Below are 18,270 nucleotides of genomic sequence, written 5' to 3'. Positions count from 1 at the left end.
CATTTCATATTATTGCATATTTGGGGATAGAAATAAACATGTATTGCTTGGATATGATATATTAAAAAAAGAAGATAAATATATATAAAAAGTCCTATTTTTAGCATAATTGCAATTCCACACATATATAGTGTTGAACGTGTTATAATTTTCCGATATAATTATATTCTCCATATTTTTCATTTTTTTTTTGTTTGTGAAGTGTTTTAACTTTTAGGAGAGCATACACATGCTTCTAAAATATTCCATAATTTTCATTTTACACATTTCGTGAATAACTACGAAAAGGCTTGTTACCCAATTGTATGCGTTTCGGTTTCTAAGCGTCAAAATAGAAAGGGTAAAAGATAGAAAAAAAGGGTAAAAAATAATACGTGGGGTGAAGTTAATTGAAAAGATGGGAACAATAGATTTTGAAAATAACTGTACTTTGTATATATGTACAGATAATTGTGAAGTTCCTTCTGTAAATGAAATTCAGAAGAAATTAGAAAGTCAAAATGTAGACAATAAAATTGAAGGAATGGAAAATTTGATTTTTAATATAATACAAGGTGAATCATATGGAAACCTACTAATGTTTGTTATTAGATTTATAGTACCTCATAAAGATCATAGACTAAAAAAAATGTGCCATATATTTTTTGAAGTTGTAGATAAATGCAATAATGATGGAACTTTAAAAGAAGAAATGATATTAGTATGTAATGCTTTGAGAAATGATTTAATATCTCCAAATGAATATGTGAGGGGATCGACACTACGATTATTAAGTAAAATAAAATATTTAAAAATTTTAGATCCTTTAATTGAAGCAATTACAAAAAATTTAAACCATTCACATAGTTATGTAAGAAAAAATGCAATTAGTTGTATCCATACAATTATTAAAAATCATGGAATAGATGTTATACCGAATGCAGTTAAAGAGGTTGAAAAAATATTATTTTTAGAAACTGATATATCTACAAAACGTAGTGCACTATCTATGTTAATTGACATCGACCCATTAACAACATTAAAATATGTCCTTTCATTAAATGATCAGTTATATGATACAGCAGATGTTATGCTGTTAGAAGTTATCCAACTTTTTAAAAAATTATTTATTCCTCACATTTTTGATGATTCATGTTTAGAAATAAATGGAAATAAACACATGAGTGAGGATGAATGTAGTCAATATGGAGAAAAATATGAAAATTGTTATGAGAATATTGATGATGAGGATGAATTAAGGAATTCAAAAAACGATTTATATGGTTATCTACAAAATAGTAATGATAATAGTGTATTAGATTTTAAAAGTGAAGAAATCAGATTTAAAAATAAAAAATTACATCAAAATGATTATATGCCATATAAAAATAATGTAATAAACATTTTGTTAAATATGCTAAATAAAAATGTTAGTAATAGTGTATTATATGAAGGATCATGTTGTTTATTATATATTAGTAACTCTACATTAAGTATTAAAACAGCAAGTGAATGTTTCATAAAATTGTTAATAAATCAACATGACAATAATATAAAGTTAATTGTTATTGATAAATTATATTACATTATGTGTAAATGGAAGCACATTCTTTCAAACTATATCATGGATTTGTTACGAAGTTTAAATTTTCCATCAAAAGATGTAAAGCTTAAGATTTTAAATTTAGTTTTACATATATTGACAAAAAGAAATGTACACTTAGTTTTAAATGTTATTAAAAAAGAATTATTAAAATTGAACGAACAACCTATTTATAATTCAAAAGGTTTAATAGCTCGAGGAAATGCTCAAAATAATGATCCGAATAGAATTATTTCGATAACAAAAGATGAAGAAAATAATGGAGCATTAACAAAAATGTCAAATTTAGGAGATTCGAATAATGCATATAGTTCATCAATACAAACATATAATAATAATATATCAACAAATAGTATCGATTCTGCAAATTATAAAAAAATTTTAATTAAATCTTTACAACATATATGTAATATGTATACTACAGATTGTTTGGGTATAGTTGATTTACTTTTTCTTTATGCAAATACCCAAGAAAAAAATATAAGTTATGAATCTGCTATATGTATAAAAAAACTAGCAAACAATAGTATATTGCAAAATAATATACTTGAAAAAATTATAGAAAACATGTTTGAAATAAAGGAAACGACAATATTACGAATGTTTTTGTGGACATTGGGTCAGTATATGAATAAAAATGAAATTATTTTAAATTTTATAAATATATTATATGAACAAATGTCTTATTTTTTAAATAATAGTATGAACGAATCAGATATTGTTAGTAAAATATTTAGTGAAAAATTGAAAAAAAATAAATTTTTAAATTTTAACGAAACCTCAAGTAATATTGGAAATAATAATACAACACCATATTTCCAAAACATACAAACTAAAACTGTTATTTTAGAAGATGGCACATATGCTACTGAAGCTTTTGCAAATACTCAGAATAAAAGTTCTATGAATTTATCTGGCTCAAATAAAAATGGTGGTAAATTTTCTTCAAAAAATAATTCGAATTTAAATCAATTTTTATATAATTTATTTGGTGAAAATGATGATTTATTATTATCTGTTTTATGTGTATGCATAACAAAGTTGTATCTTAGATTGCTATCAAATGTGGATGATGTTTTTAATTTTATACGAATGGAAAATAATAACGATAAAGAAAAATTTGATAAAGAAAATTTTGATAAAGAAAAATTTGATGATCCTAACTTGATGTTAAAAAATTTGAACGTGTTTAGAAATAAATCGATTCATATTTTGTCAAGCATAATAAAATATACAACACAAAAAAATATAAAATCTGTAACTAGCGTATATGAAAATGACAGTAATGTTATACGGATAACACAATGTCTTAACATACTTTTAAAAATAAAAGTGGGAATAAAAAATATCGATAATGAAACGAAGGAATTTATAGAAACATTTATTAATGGGGATAAGTATTATCACGATTTTATAAAAAAAGAAGAAGACAAGTATTGTAGTTTATATGGATCTACTTCTAAAAATTGTCGAAAAATCGAAACTATAGAAGCCAATGATATAAACAACGAAGAAGATGATAATATATCATTAATTAGTGATAAAGAAATGGAAAATGTAGATAATGTAATTAATTTTAGAATTTTAAAAGAAAAAAAAAATGTATTAAATATATTTGATGATGAAATTGTAACAAAAAATGAAAATTTTGAACAAATGAAATTAAAATATTCTTTAAAAAATGATATATTATATGATTATAACGAATTTAAATATCCTATTATAAATCAATATAATTATTCCTCAACATTTTTATCTAAATTACATAAATCCCAAGCAATAACTAGTATAGATGATGATATATTTATTGAAATATTCCCAATAATTTCAACCATAAATTTAATACTTGAATTTTATATTTATAACCAATCAGGTATAGATTTACAAAATATATTTATCAATTTGTCTACACATAATAATTTAAAGCCAATTGATAAAATCCCACAATTTAATTTAGCCCCATATGAAAAAAAAAAATTCAAAACTACTATAAAGGTGCATACTACAGAAACAGGAACTATTTTTGGATATGTTTTTTTCGAGAAAAAAAATGATCCCCAAAAATATTATATCGTTTTAAATGAAATTAATATAAATATGAATGAATATATTACAGCTTCTTTTGTATCGTCTCATTTGTTTCGAATTATGTGGTCTGAGTTTGAATGGGAAAACAAAATTAATGTCAACACATCAATTAGGTACGTACTGAAATCGATTGAATTATATTTTTTATCATTTTCCCAAAAATGCGTTTTGTTCATTTTGTTTTGTTCATTTTGTTTTGTTCATTTTCAGTGACGCCTTTGAATTGCTGAAGCTAATCATAAAGCACACAAACATGACAATAGTGGAAAGGTTTATGCCTTTAGAATATTATGAGCATGAAATGAAAAATATAGGAGAAAATGAAAATATAACACCTATAGATATATACATATCTTATATTTCAACTTTAGATGATTTAAAATTATTAGTAAACAATTCAGCTTTTTTTTCTGTGAATTTATTTTCGCGAAGTATATTTGGAGAAGATTCTTTAGCTAACTTTTCAGTTCAGAAAAATCCAGATGGGAAATTAACAGGGAGTATACGGGTTCGAAGTAGAACACAGGTATGCAATTTGGTTAATTAATAGCGCATCTGGAAAAAATCGGGGATGTTCATTTCGTTCATTAATTTATTTATTCATTTATTTACTTACCTTTATTTCGGTGCATTTGCTTTTTTACAGGGCATAGCACTTAGCTTAGGAGACAAAATAACGTTGATACAATCTGGAATAAATACTGAATTACAATAATCGTTTTTTATATATATTTTATTTTTATTTATAAATGTAGGGGCATATCGTATCCTACTTTATTGCATGTGTGATGAACTCATTTGTGGGAGCATGCAAATCCAAAGAATGAAAAAAATATTTTAAATATAAAGATATCTAACAAAAATCCATGCAATTGCACACATTTCGTCGTTATATTTTTTATGTTTAAAAAATATTACATGTTCATATAATATGCCTTTTTTATGTTTAAAAAATATTGCATGTTCATATAATATTCTATATATTTTCGCTACTTATGCATTCACTATATCCTTATATTTAATCCTATTTATTTGATGCAACAATGTAGCATCGTTTTAAAAGAGTGTTTACGAATATATTGACCATAACAAAAATAAAAACAAAAAAAAAATAAAATGAATTAAAAAAAAATAAAAGGGATGAAGCATAGAAACTAACGATATAGAAAGAATGCTATTATTTTTCGAAACAAAAATAAAAAAACATTCATTTCTTATTTAAAGAAAGATATATTAATTATTTATAATAAATAAAACGCGACCAGAATAATTTAACATATGAGACGTCTGCATATGCCTATAGCGCATTTAATTAGTGTGTATATTATATATATATATATAAAGTTTGTTTTTTTAAGTTGCAAACTTAAGAAAATAAAAAATAAAATAAAACAAATCAGAGCGAGAAAAATATATGCGAAACAATAAAATAACTTATTCATATTATATTATTATCGAATTATTTTATATTAATTTTTTTGAAAATGTTTTCATTTTTTCCGATGTGTATGTGTATGTGTACATGAATAATATAATATATCCAAAAAATTGCCTATCAACATTTATTTCTCTAATTTTATATTATTAAATCTTTATTTTCTTTGTTTATACATAAATGTTTGTTATGTATTATTTAAATCATAATTGTTTGAAAGTTTGACCTAAAGCATCTACTACAAGTATGCCAAAGGTTTTTTTTGTTCGTTTTATTTACAAAATCACAATTAAAAAACAGGTTTATGCCATTTTAAATTATAAAGTTTATCATTTCTATTGGCTACATTTCATATCCCTAAAAGTATAAGGACTAATAAATGAATTGAAATAAACTAAAATTTTATAAATCAGTAAATTAGCAATATGATAAGGGCAAAGATACACACACAACTTTAGTTTTCCCTTCAAAAATATATAATATCGATTTTTGGCTAGCTACGTTAATATTTTTTTTTTTTTTTTTTTTTGGACATATAAATTGAATGCTTTAGGGACAAAATGCTGAAATATATAAATATCCGGAAAAATGGAAGTGGATCAGAAGATAACATGGAAAATAAAATGGAAATAGTAAATTACTCAATTGAAGAAATGAGAATAAAAATGGAAGAAGCTCAAAAAAAATATTTTGGTTATAAAAATTTAAAACACTTTCAAATTGAAGCAGTACATGCTGTATTTCATAAAAAAGATAGTTTTTTAGTTATGGCAACAGGTATGGGGAAATCACTATGTTATCAAATACCATCTATAATGAATGAATATAAAAATAAACTAACAATAGTTATATCTCCATTAATATCATTAATGAAAGATCAAGTTGATAACTTAAATAGGAAAAAAATATCATCTGTATTTTTAGGAAGTGGGCAAAAAAAAAATAATCAAAAAATATTATCTGAAATAAAACAAGGATTATATAATATTGTTTATTGTAGCCCTGAATATGCATTAAATAATAAAAATCTATTTATCTTATTAAAAAATAAAATATTATTAGTAGCAATTGATGAGGCACATTGTATGTCAGAATGGGGTCATGATTTTAGACCATCATATAGAAAGTTAAATGAATTAAGAATAATTTTAAAAGGCATTCCATTTATGTGTTTGACTGCTACATGTACTAAATCAGTCCAAAATGATATTCTCAAAAATTTAAATTTCAATTTAAATAAATGCTTAATAAAAAGAAGTAGTGTAAATAAAAATAATATATTTTATAAAGTTCTTGAAAAAACAGATATATATGACGATTTAAAAAACATTTTAGATATTCCTCCATATAAATCTAATGAGCGTACTAGAAAATTTATAGACAACTCTAAAATATGTCCATATAATTCAACACTGATATATGTTAATTCAAAAAAAGATTGTGAAAATATTTATAATTTTTTAAATGATCGTGGGTTATTAGTAAGAATGTACCATTCTGATTTAACAAATGAAGAAAAAAGAGAAGCTCATGAAATGTTTTTAAAAGATGAAATACAAATAGTTATTGCTACTGTTGCTTTTGGGATGGGAATTGATAAACCAGATATTCGCAGAATTATACATTATGGATTTTCACGATCTTTAGAAGCATATGTTCAACAAGTTGGCCGAGCAGGTAGGGATGGAGGAAATGCGGAGGCTATATTATTTTTTCATATAAATGAAGAATCTAAATCCAAAAATTTAATTTTAAGAGAAAATATAGCAAATCATATGATGGAAAAAAATTTTAAAAGAGTTCAACATATTATTAATATGTTTACACAATCGTCAGATTATGCTTATTCTACAATATGCCGAAGAAAAAAAATTTATGATTATTTTGATGAACATCCTATTAAATCTTTAGACATAAATATATTTGATAATATAAATAATAAAGGTGTATGTTTTTATGTTCAAAAATATGATATTTTTTTATGCTCTAAATGTGATAATTGTGCTTATTATATGAATATTATAAAAAAAAATCAAAATTTTTTGGAAAAAAAAACTAGAACCACGAATGGAGCAAATGGCAGTGATTTAGTAGCAATTTCAAACAAAATAGAAAATTCATTTTTTAACTTAACCAACGAAATAGATGAAAGAAGCAAAATGATTACATCTGAAAATGTTATATGTATAAATGAAAATAAAGATGACATAGAAGGGGGAATGAATCCACTTTTGTCAATACCGAATATTCTAGATAACATTTCAGATTTAACAAAAGAATTAAAAATATTATTAAATTGTGTAATTTCTTTGAAAGGTAAAACAGGAATATCAACAATATGCAAAATATTAATTAAAAGTTCTGAATCAAATATTATTAAAAAGGGATATCATACTATAAAAGAATATGGAGAAGGAAAGCATAAGCCTGCTTCTTGGTGGTCTGCCTTTATGAAAGTTTGTAGAAATGATCAATTTGTAGAAGAGCTTCTAAATTACTCCAATGATATGGGCTATATAAGTATCGGAATTACAAAAAAAGGAGAAGATTTTATAAATAGTGATCGAAAATATATAATTCCACTACCTTTCTTTTTATCAGACAAAATAATACATGAAAAAAAAAAAAAAGGTGGAAAAAAAGGTGGAAAAAATGGTGGAAAAAATGGTGGAAAAGTCGGTGGAAAAAATGGGGAATTTAATTATAATTATTCTGACTATGATCAAAAAAATTCAACATTCGAAACTTCAGAAAATAACAAAGATGGTCATACTACATTTAATGTTGGTACATATTATGTAAAAAATAAATCTAAATATATTAAAGAATATTCAAACACTAATTTATCAAATAATGAAAAACTAAATTCTAATACCATCGATATAGATGTATTTAAATATAAGGAATTAGAGGAAAATCCAATTGTTTTAAAAGATGGAAAAAATAAAAATAAGAATGGAGCAATAAATTTATCAGAAAATAAATATGAATATTTTAATATTAATAAAAATCAATTTGTTAAAGAAAGTGAATATAAAGAAATCAAATTAACAAACGATCAAATTAAAGAATCATTAATGAGCATTTTATTAAGAACTCGAATGTTAGAAGCAAGGAATCAAAATATTCCACCTTTTCAATTAATATCTGATCAGCCATTAAAAGATATATGTAACAAAAGAATAACACAAGTGCATCTAATTCGAAAACATGTTGATAATATTTCACCTTTATGCTCAAACGTCTTTTTAGAAAAATTGGCATCTGGGATTAGAGGATTTTGTTTATTACATGATTTAGATACAAACATAAATTTGATAAATGAAAGTAATGATAGAAAAAATGAATCTGGATATAGAATGTGTCTAAATGGTCATGGTAGTACATCTGAATTCGGATCAACAAGGATATCTAACTTAACATCTGTCACTAATTTTCTAGAATCTTTTACTTATGATAATAATAAAAAAAATGGCAATTCAGAAATTTCAAAAATTGAGAATTCTGAATATGTATCAAACAATCAAATGAATTATAATAACATAAATTATATTAGAAAAAATGAATCATATGATCATAGAAGTTCCGAATTTAACGATTTTAATACTTTGAACATTCGAACAACTGCTTCTATAAATGAATCCACGAATAACTTTAGAACTCATGAAAACAGTCGAACTCGTATGAATACCATCAACTATAGTGCTTTAGACCAATTCAAGTATCGAGAAGAAGAATCAAAACCGACACCCATGTACCGAACCACAGATAATCATTTTCATCACAATTTTAATGGCAAAGATTGTGATAAAACATTGGGAAAACATGGTAAACCTGATATATATACTAACGCTTCGAACAATAAGTTGGAAGGAAATAAACAAACGTGCCATAAGGATATGAATAAATTGACTAATAATGATAAAGGATATAGTGGATTTAATTTTGATAAAAATATGATAATAAACAATAAATCAAATAATTTACAACATAGACAAAATGAAATATTTAAACAAAAATTAAATGAGTTTGTGTCCAACGATTTTACATTTATAAATCAGGTTCATCAATTTGATAATATTGATAAGGATACAAAAATAAACAACATAAATAAAGAGTCAAAAAAAGATAAATTCAATTTTTCACATTTTCTATATAATGAAAATCCTTCAAATAATAGTCAAATTAGTTTTGACTCAGGAAATAAAAATATATATTGTGAAAATAGCACCGATAATAGAAAAAATAATAATTTTGATAATATCGACCCAAAAAAAGAGAATAATATTTCTTTTATAAAAGGCACAGAAATCAATAAATTTGATGGTAACTTAGTTGAAGTTGGATACGAAAAAAAAAAAAAATTTAATTTAATAGAATCATTCGCATATGATGATAAACAAAATTATGAGCAAGATGCATTTTTGCATCCAACAAATATGAACGATGTGCAATCGTTTAGGGAATTAAAAAAAAGGAAGCTTTAAAAGGTTACTTAAAAAATATAAATAAGGCGTGAAAGTATGTTTGTGCATGCAAAAAATTGCTCACATATATATGTAGTACACGTTTTGACTTTTTAAATTTGTTTCAGTTTGTTACCAACCACTTTTGTTTTTCTTTATACTTTATCATTTTATTTTTTGTCTTTTTTTAAATAACATAACATTTCCATGAAATATCATTTCATGACACTTTTTAATTTACTATTCGATGCTTGCTATTCGCAATTTAACGTGGCATTTTATTTTTCTATACAAATTTATGCATCATCATTTGGTAAGTTCAGTAACGAAAAATCGATTTTTTCGACGGGATCCTAGAAATGTAAAGGAATCGAGAAAATGAGAAATAAAGATACATACATTACCCATATAACATGCATATATATACATATGAAAATGATAATACTGAAAACGAGCCATACCTCGGTTCTTTTACAATGCATAAAAAGGGTTATAGTTCGAAAAAATTGAAGTGAAAACCGCAAAATTGTTAAACTTTGAGAAATAATTTCTTCAATTTCACTTTTTTTTGTTTTAACAGTATTATCTGCATAAAATACTTTTAAATCTCCACTACTTATCAGTAAAAGGAAGCACATAATTGTTATTATTACATCAAACAAACCATCGAAATGGTAAAAATAGCGGCTGCCCTGTGTTGTGAAAAAAAAATATGCACATGTAAGGTTTTTTTATAAATTTTTATTGCATGGTCATGAAAAAATAATTTGTATTCAAATTTTGGTAAATGTATAATTAAACACACACAGACATATATATATGTTTGAATAGGGCATAATAAGGTATTTTATAAATCCCAGGAATATTCTTCTACTTAGAAAAAAATAGTACCTGTGTTGTTAGTCGCAATAAGACTTCTATTAATAACATGATTATCACAAAAATTTCTGAAATAACAGCAAATTTACTCATCATTTGAGTAAAAATAGTAGTCATGAGGATATAAATATTTAAGATAATAACAAAAAAATATAAATATTTCGTAATTTTTGAATAATATAAACGTGTTGCTAATATATTTAAATATTCAGATTGGAAATTATCTGAGTAATCAAAAAAATTATTTTCTTTTTTTTTGTCGCTAGTAAAAACATTTTTCATTTTATTAATTACTTGTTCATAATAATTTGTTAATTTTGAGCGTAAAAATATTAATTTGAAATAATATATGAACGATTTTTTATCATAATTTTCTTTATTTATATGATTTGAAATTTTTTCATGGGAAAGTAAGCACTCATCATCCCTTTCACTATCATTGTAATCACCTAAATCATCGACATTATTATGTATTGGCAATTGCGACCTGTAATAATATACACTTGAAAAGTTCAAATATATGTTTCTGGTACCTCTATTATTCCTCCATTTTGTTTTTATTAAATCATTAATTTCGAGTAGAACTGGTTCATTTTCATCAGTTGAGTTTATTTCATCATTTATAAAATCATCCATTCATAATAATTTTTATCATATAAGTTATAGTGAAAGGGAGTATATTTATATATATATATATATATATATATATAGATAGATAGATATTAGTTTTATTTCGCTGAGTTTAATTGTCTAGCTATTTTGGAAAACAATAAGCCAATTTTGTGGTGAACTGTTCATAAAATTTACTTCTTTTTTTTTTTCCTTGTGTTACATAAATATTATATGCACGGAATGTAAAAAAAGAATAATGCTATATCTAAGGGAATCTATATTATAAGAGCCATTATGTATTTATTTGAAAATACAAATTTTAATATTCCTATTTTTTTACACATATGAGCTAATTCTGGGATTGAGAAAAATATATCATAATTTTATGACTTTGTAATAACAAAAAAGTATATGCACATATTTAAAAAAAAATATATATGGAGCTTATATGAATTATATAATATGTGTATATTTACGCAATAGTTTATCAATTTTTTATTTGGCGTTTTGTGATAATTTCCCTTATTATATAAGGAGTATGTGTGATTTAGTTATTTGTATTGATATCATGTATGCTTTCAAAAAAAGAATGTAATTAAACAAAAAAATGAAAAATATATTAATAGCTAAAGAAATGAGATTCATAAAATCGTGTTTTAAATAAATTGTAATAAGAAAGTGGATAACCCATATATATCGAAGTGGAAAAAGTATAATAATTTCTTTGCTTTCATGATTTATTTTCCTTTTAAATATGATTAAAAAAAAAAAGATGATATAAAATGTCTTTTTATTTTTCTGAATAAATTTATTTTCCTATTTGTTTGTACTCTCCTGAAAAGGTAGCATATATTAGTTAAGCAAAAAAAAATGTCAGCTAATTTATACAATAATGCACAAACTGCATTTACTACTATTATATATGCACATTATTTCATGTATGAATAATATCCATTTAATGTAAAAAAATGAAACAAAAGGATCGTAAATAATTTGTATATAAGTTTAAATACATCGAAAAAAAACTTCAGCTTATGTATGATGCCATGTATATTTTTTTTTATAAATAATTTTTTTTTTTTTTTTTAATAAAATTGTAGTTTCATACTTACTAGCCTATATCCATTTTGAAATCCCCAATAACCATCCATTTCTTTATTCTCCAAATATAAAGTATAATTTTTTTTGTAAATTTTTTGATTATTATTTTTTTATGATAATATTTCCTTACATTATAAGTTAATGTAATATAAAAGAGAAAAATAAGTAAATTCTAAAATAGTCCAAAATAATTAAGCCTAAATGTCTATGTAATTTTAGTTCCCTATAAAGATAGAAAACAAAAATTGAGCATAATAAAAAAAAACAAAACAATTGGTTAAAAGTATGTATATATATTTATATTTCCAAGTAAATGATTATGTATAGATATATAAAATAGGCAAAAAAAGACGATAATACTTAGTTATTATATCTCAAATTGTTTATTCACATTTTAGAATTAAAATACAAAGAAAAAAATATTTCCACGTGATTAAATATAGTTAAATCCATGGTATGTGTACATATTTATAGGATTAAATAAAATAAAGAAAATGGAGGATTCTAACTTAAGCTTCAAAATAATAAATGATGAAGGGGTGAAAAAGTTTATGAACAGTCAAATATATCAAGACATAATTAATTTCATATCTGATTTAAACACATCTGTTATTGGTGTCGAAATGAAACCTTTAGATAAATTTGTTTTAAAAGTAGAAAATAATACAAATATAGATAATATATTATTTTTATCAAAAAATGTATATAATATATTACAACTAATTAAAAGTATGAATATATGCATAGATAAATGTCCACCAATAAAACATCCTACTCGATTTGGAAATAAAGCTTTTCCAATGTTTTGTGATGAATATTATAAAGAAGTTGACCAACAATTACCAAATATTTTAAAAGCCTCAGGAATTTCAAATATTTCTGAACATACATATCAATTATCATTTTATTTAAAAAATTCAATTGGAAACAAAAAAAGGATTGATTATGGAACTGGTCATGAATTAAATTTTTTACTTTTTCTTTTTTGTTTAAACAAATTGACTTTTTTTTCACCCCCCGATCATAGACAATTAGTGCTCGTTTTATATAGACAGTAACTTGAAAATATAAAAATACAGTATAAAATAATATTCATATGTCGGTTCATAAATATTCCATTTATTTTATATTTTGTTAATACAAAATTTGTTAGGTATTTAGAATGTGTAAGGCAAGTACAAGTAATATATAATGTTGAGCCAGCTGGAAGCAGAGGGGCATGGGGATTAGATGATTTTCAATTTCTTGTTTTTTTATTCGGGGCTGCTCAACTTTCATATAATAAAGAAATACAAACAAATGATGTAAGTTTTTTTATAAAATTTATCTTTTATTATTGATATGAATAATTCAGTATACATATATATGTGTGTATTTTAAACTATAATGTTTTGAAGAAAATTCCTTTTATTAATATCAACAGGTTTCGATATTTTTATTTTAAAATTAATTTTAGGTCGAAAAAAGGGAATTGGTTGAATTATGGGCACCAAAATATTTGTATTTTGACGCATTAAAATATATATTAATGGTATTTAAATAAGTTACAAACGAAATATAAAAAAAATTCGATATGATATACATTAAATATTCCATGATATCCATACATAGTTATGTATATGATAAATATGACTATTCCCTTTTTTTTTTTTGTTCAGTTAAAACATGCCCCTTTTCATGAATCGTCCCAAATGCTGTATGATATATCAGGAGTAAAAACATGGTAAGTGTTTAGAATGCTTGGAAAAATTAATAACAACAAATTAGAAACAGTCATAATATTATGAGAAATCCAGATGTAGATATTACCATCCCTCTTATCCATATATGTTTCTATTTATGTTTTTTAATTTTGGTCCTTAATTTATAGGGAAAAAATTTGCTCCGGTTTACTTAAAATGTACCAAGTTGAAATAATTCAGAAAAGACAAATATTGCAACATATTTTATTTGGGAAATTAATTGACTTTTAATTAGATGAAAATGAATGATGTATTTATACATTCATATATGCACAGGAATTAACTATCTGTTTATATGCATATATTCAAGGCTTTACATATGTTTAAACTTTGTACTTCTTATTATGAAGATATAACTCAAAGGCAACTATATATTTTCGTTACCTTGAATTTTTTTTTTATGTACAATCGCTAAATCTGATTTTCTTTATTTTTTAAACTTTTCATATAATTAATAATTTGTTGGTCGAAGTTCAACTTATATAATCTATGAATTTGGATATTTATTTGCAATTTTTTTGAATTTCATTATTTTCCTTAATTTATTTCATTCCATATTTATATTTTTTTCTGTTTTATTGTGATTAGCGAATTGTTACTTAGGGGGCCAGAGAGTGCATCGATATGCACATATCATAGAATTGTATTTTTGTTATAAAAAATTATTATATAAAAAAAAAAGCAGTATGTATAGTGATATGCCTTCAAAAAAAATAATGTATACTATAACTGGTATAAATAATGTAGGAAATATATTTTCACCCATATTTATTCAAAAATTGAGGCATAATTTTGCAAATTAAAACTCTTTTTCGTTTGTTTTGTTTCTTTTTCTTTTTTTCTGTTTTTTGAAAAAGGGTATATATACATGGATCCAATTTTAGACAAAAAAAAAAAATTAATGGCAACAAAGCTATGGTGTGGATAAAGATAATAAATAGTTGTTGGAAAAAAATGTATGCATAAAAATAAAAAAACATATATTCATGTGTTATATATGTATGCATATTTTTATATCCCCTTTAGCAGATACCACTATAAAAACTAGATAAAAAATGTTAAAAATATAATTCGTTTTTTTTTTTCACACATTATTGTAATTGGAATATTTTATTTTAGGCGTTTTTACTGAAATCACTAAATTATTTATTCATTTTATTTTATTAATTTTTGTAGTATTTATGTGATAAAATATTCCTAAAATCCCATTTTACGAATATATATGTAGCGATATTTTAAGAGGAATGGTATGAATTAATTTGTCTATATTTTAGGTGGCGTTTGTTTTGCTAATTTATTTTATTAGCCTCTTTTTTTAATGCTTTATCACATATATTAAATAAAAATGTTTTTTTTAACTTTAAAAAAATTAAGAAAAAAATGTTTTTTTGTATTTTTAACACACCCAACGATAACAGCATTATTTTTTATTTATATTTTTAATTTTGTTAAAAGTTATCATGTAAATTTTAATCAAAATCCAAATAATTTACCTTCTTTAAAAAACAATCAAGAATATTATAAACAAAAGATACAACCATGTAATTCTTGTGTAAATTGCTTTGTTTGTATTCATGAAAATGGAGAGCCACAGGTAAATATATCACTAAAAATGTTTTATTATTTTCAGTATACTAACTAGGAATTTCATAACTCAAAAAAAATATATATATTATGCTCAATCTATGCACATTTTTTTTTTATTAGAACATTCTCCCCTTGGTAGCGATACCAAGTAAAAGGCATTATTTTTATGAACAAGACATGTCAAAAAATAGTAATTTAAATGGTTTTCCAGTTAAAAATAAAATGGATAATTCTACAAATTATTTTCAAAAGGAATTAAATAAAAAAAAAAAAAATTATAATTTTATTGAAAATCATACTGCAATATCAAATATAGATAATGATATTACGGATGAATATAAAGAATCTGAAAGTGATTTGGATGAAGAAAATATTGTTAAAGACAATTTTAACAATTTAAGATCAAGTTATGAAAATATATATAATCAAAAAAAGGAACATTCGATAGACAGCAAAGTCATTTTACCTTTACAACAGCTGCAAGATGTAAGTTCTTTTTTTATTTGGCTGATGAATTAAATATGTATTTCCACAAATATACATTTATTTATGGCCCGATTTATTTCAATTTATAGTATCGTAATGCACTCATAAAATATATTTATTTTTTCATTTTCCTTTCTTTTTTTTAAGAGTCAATATGTTGGATCCATTCAAATAGGAAATCCGCCTCAAACGATCAGACCAATTTTCGATACTGGGAGCACGTAAGTTAAAAAAATTGTTCGATTTACTCAAATTAAAAAGTGATAAAATTGGTGCATTATAATATATTGGCACCGTTTAGTCTAAAATTTTTAATTGAACATTCTTACTGTTTCTATCTATGTTGATTGCAGGAATATATGGGTTGTTAGCACTAAATGCAAAGACAGAACATGTTTAAAAGTACATCGATATAATCACAAACTATCCAATACCTTTAAATACTACACCCCACGAACTAATTTAGATATTATGGTAATATACACACATTTAAATTTGTAGCTATTTATCGCATTCCAACATTTATATATCATACATAATCATATTCATTTTTATAATAATGTAGTTTGGAACCGGAATAATTCAGGGAACTATTGGGATCGATACGTTCAAGATCGGTCCATTTAAAATTGAAAATCAATCCTTTGGATTAGTAAAACGTGAAAAAGGAACTAATAAAAAGTCAAATGTTTTTAAAAGAATAAATTTTGAAGGAATTATAGGATTAGCATTTTCTACAATGCTTTCTACTGGTGGCAATCCAATATATGAAAATTTAATGTCTAATTATAATTTTCCACATAATGAATTTTCAATATATATTGGAATGGATAATAAATATTCAGCTTTAATTTTTGGTGGAGTTGAAAAGAAATTTTTCGAAGGAAATATATATATGTTTCCAGTTGTAAGAGAATATTATTGGGAAATAAAATTTGATGGGCTATATATAGATAATCAAAAATTTTGTTGTGATAATAATTCAATTGTTTACGATTTAAAAATGAAAAAAAAAAAAAAAAATGAAAAAAAAAATTTCATACGAAAATATTTTAATAAACATCATATCAATCATAAAAAAATGTGGTTGCGAAATAATCATCATACTAAGCATTGGAAAAGAGAAAAACACTTCAATCCATTAAGTTCCAATGAGAATTATTTAATATTTGACTCTGGAACATCCTTTAATAGTGTCCCTAAATCGGAAATAAAATATTTTTTTAAAGTTGTCCCTCCCAAGGTATGACAAAAAAAAAAATAAAAAATAGCTAGCTGACTAGCCATATAATTATGATGCCATTTATTTTGGCTATATAGCTAGAGATATATTTATGAAAATAACTTTTGTAAATTCCTATTTTTTTAATAATTTTTTTGTTAGAAATGCGATGCTAATAACATTGACGAAGTTATAGATAGCTACCCCAACTTAACCTATGTTATCGTAATTAGATAAGAAAACATAATTGCTCGTGTGAATAACCCTTGTTTATTTTAGTCAACTTTTAATAAATAAATATATCCATATTACATGTGTGCATACTTACTTAATACCCGCAGAACAATATGCCCTTTACATTGACACCATCCCAATATTTGATTCGAAAACACAACATCTGTAAACCAGCATTTATGGATATTGAAGTTTCTCCAGAATATGGGCATGCGTACATTTTAGGAAATGCAACATTCATGAAACATTATTATACTGTCTACAGACGAGGGAAGGGCAATAATAATTCATATGTAAGAAAAAAATTCTGAACAAGTCATATATTTCCGTTTTTTTATATATACCATATATTTGCTCATGTGGCAATGGTCATACTGTAATCGGGTATTGATATTTTTAATTTTTAATTTTTATTTTTATTCCCGTCTTTAATAAATAGGTTGGAATAGCTAGAGCTGCACATACAAAGGAAAATGCAGAATATTTGAATTCGCTACACAAGGAAAGGATGGAAAATGAAGAATAGAAAACATATTATGATGTAACAGTGGATATAGTCATAAGTGTTATATACATGTTCTATCTTTTTAACAAAAATTAGTTTAGTTTTAGGTTTATACATAAAAAGTTCATATATATCATTTTTTTTGTGTGTATATTAAAAGAAAAAAAATATACAAAGGTATGCATAAATATGTGGATATATATATGTGTGCATGTTTATATTCCCCATTTTTGATGGAAAAAATGATAAAAAATTCGGAACAAAAAAAATATTGTTATTTTAATTCGAATAAATTATCAAAAATGAATAAGAATGAGTTCATAGATGGACA

General features: G+C 23.8%; 5 protein-coding genes across 5 annotated transcripts; 4 read left to right on the top strand and 1 right to left on the bottom strand.

Moving 5' to 3' along the window:
- Nucleotides 1-397: 397 nt before the first annotated feature.
- On the top strand, nucleotides 398-4,385 carry PBANKA_1014900 (coatomer subunit beta, putative; the record flags this gene model as incomplete). Its single annotated transcript, XM_034565231.1, has 3 exons — nucleotides 398-3,783; nucleotides 3,881-4,196; nucleotides 4,317-4,385. 3 exons carry the CDS (start codon nucleotides 398-400, stop codon nucleotides 4,383-4,385), a joined length of 3,771 nt encoding a protein of 1,256 aa, XP_034421948.1.
- A 1,280-nt stretch (nucleotides 4,386-5,665) lies between these two features.
- On the top strand, nucleotides 5,666-9,592 carry PBANKA_1014800 (ADP-dependent DNA helicase RecQ, putative; the record flags this gene model as incomplete). Its single annotated transcript, XM_034565229.1, has 1 exon — nucleotides 5,666-9,592. One exon carries the CDS (start codon nucleotides 5,666-5,668, stop codon nucleotides 9,590-9,592), a length of 3,927 nt encoding a protein of 1,308 aa, XP_034421947.1.
- Nucleotides 9,593-9,867: 275 nt separating this feature from the next.
- On the bottom strand, nucleotides 9,868-11,086 carry PBANKA_1014700 (conserved protein, unknown function; the record flags this gene model as incomplete). Its single annotated transcript, XM_034565228.1, has 3 exons — nucleotides 9,868-9,924; nucleotides 10,033-10,263; nucleotides 10,463-11,086. The coding sequence occupies 3 exons, from the start codon at nucleotides 11,084-11,086 to the stop codon at nucleotides 9,868-9,870; spliced, it is 912 nt and encodes a 303-aa protein (XP_034421946.1).
- Nucleotides 11,087-12,657: 1,571 nt separating this feature from the next.
- Nucleotides 12,658-14,136, top strand: PBANKA_1014600 (serine/threonine protein phosphatase 2A activator, putative; the record flags this gene model as incomplete). Its single annotated transcript, XM_034565227.1, has 5 exons — nucleotides 12,658-13,217; nucleotides 13,317-13,467; nucleotides 13,620-13,694; nucleotides 13,822-13,886; nucleotides 14,034-14,136. The coding sequence occupies 5 exons, from the start codon at nucleotides 12,658-12,660 to the stop codon at nucleotides 14,134-14,136; spliced, it is 954 nt and encodes a 317-aa protein (XP_034421945.1).
- A 1,114-nt stretch (nucleotides 14,137-15,250) lies between these two features.
- PBANKA_1014500 (plasmepsin IX, putative) lies at nucleotides 15,251-17,960 on the top strand (the record flags this gene model as incomplete). Its single annotated transcript, XM_034565226.1, has 8 exons — nucleotides 15,251-15,499; nucleotides 15,613-15,978; nucleotides 16,126-16,199; nucleotides 16,332-16,452; nucleotides 16,544-17,221; nucleotides 17,363-17,425; nucleotides 17,542-17,727; nucleotides 17,874-17,960. The coding sequence occupies 8 exons, from the start codon at nucleotides 15,251-15,253 to the stop codon at nucleotides 17,958-17,960; spliced, it is 1,824 nt and encodes a 607-aa protein (XP_034421944.1).
- Nucleotides 17,961-18,270: the final 310 nt, after the last annotated feature.

The sequence above is a fragment of the Plasmodium berghei genome (genome assembly GCF_900002375.2).
Source record: "Plasmodium berghei ANKA genome assembly, chromosome: 10".
Lineage (NCBI taxonomy): Eukaryota > Apicomplexa > Aconoidasida > Haemosporida > Plasmodiidae > Plasmodium > Plasmodium berghei.
This window is presented reverse-complemented; position numbering and strand designations above follow the sequence as displayed.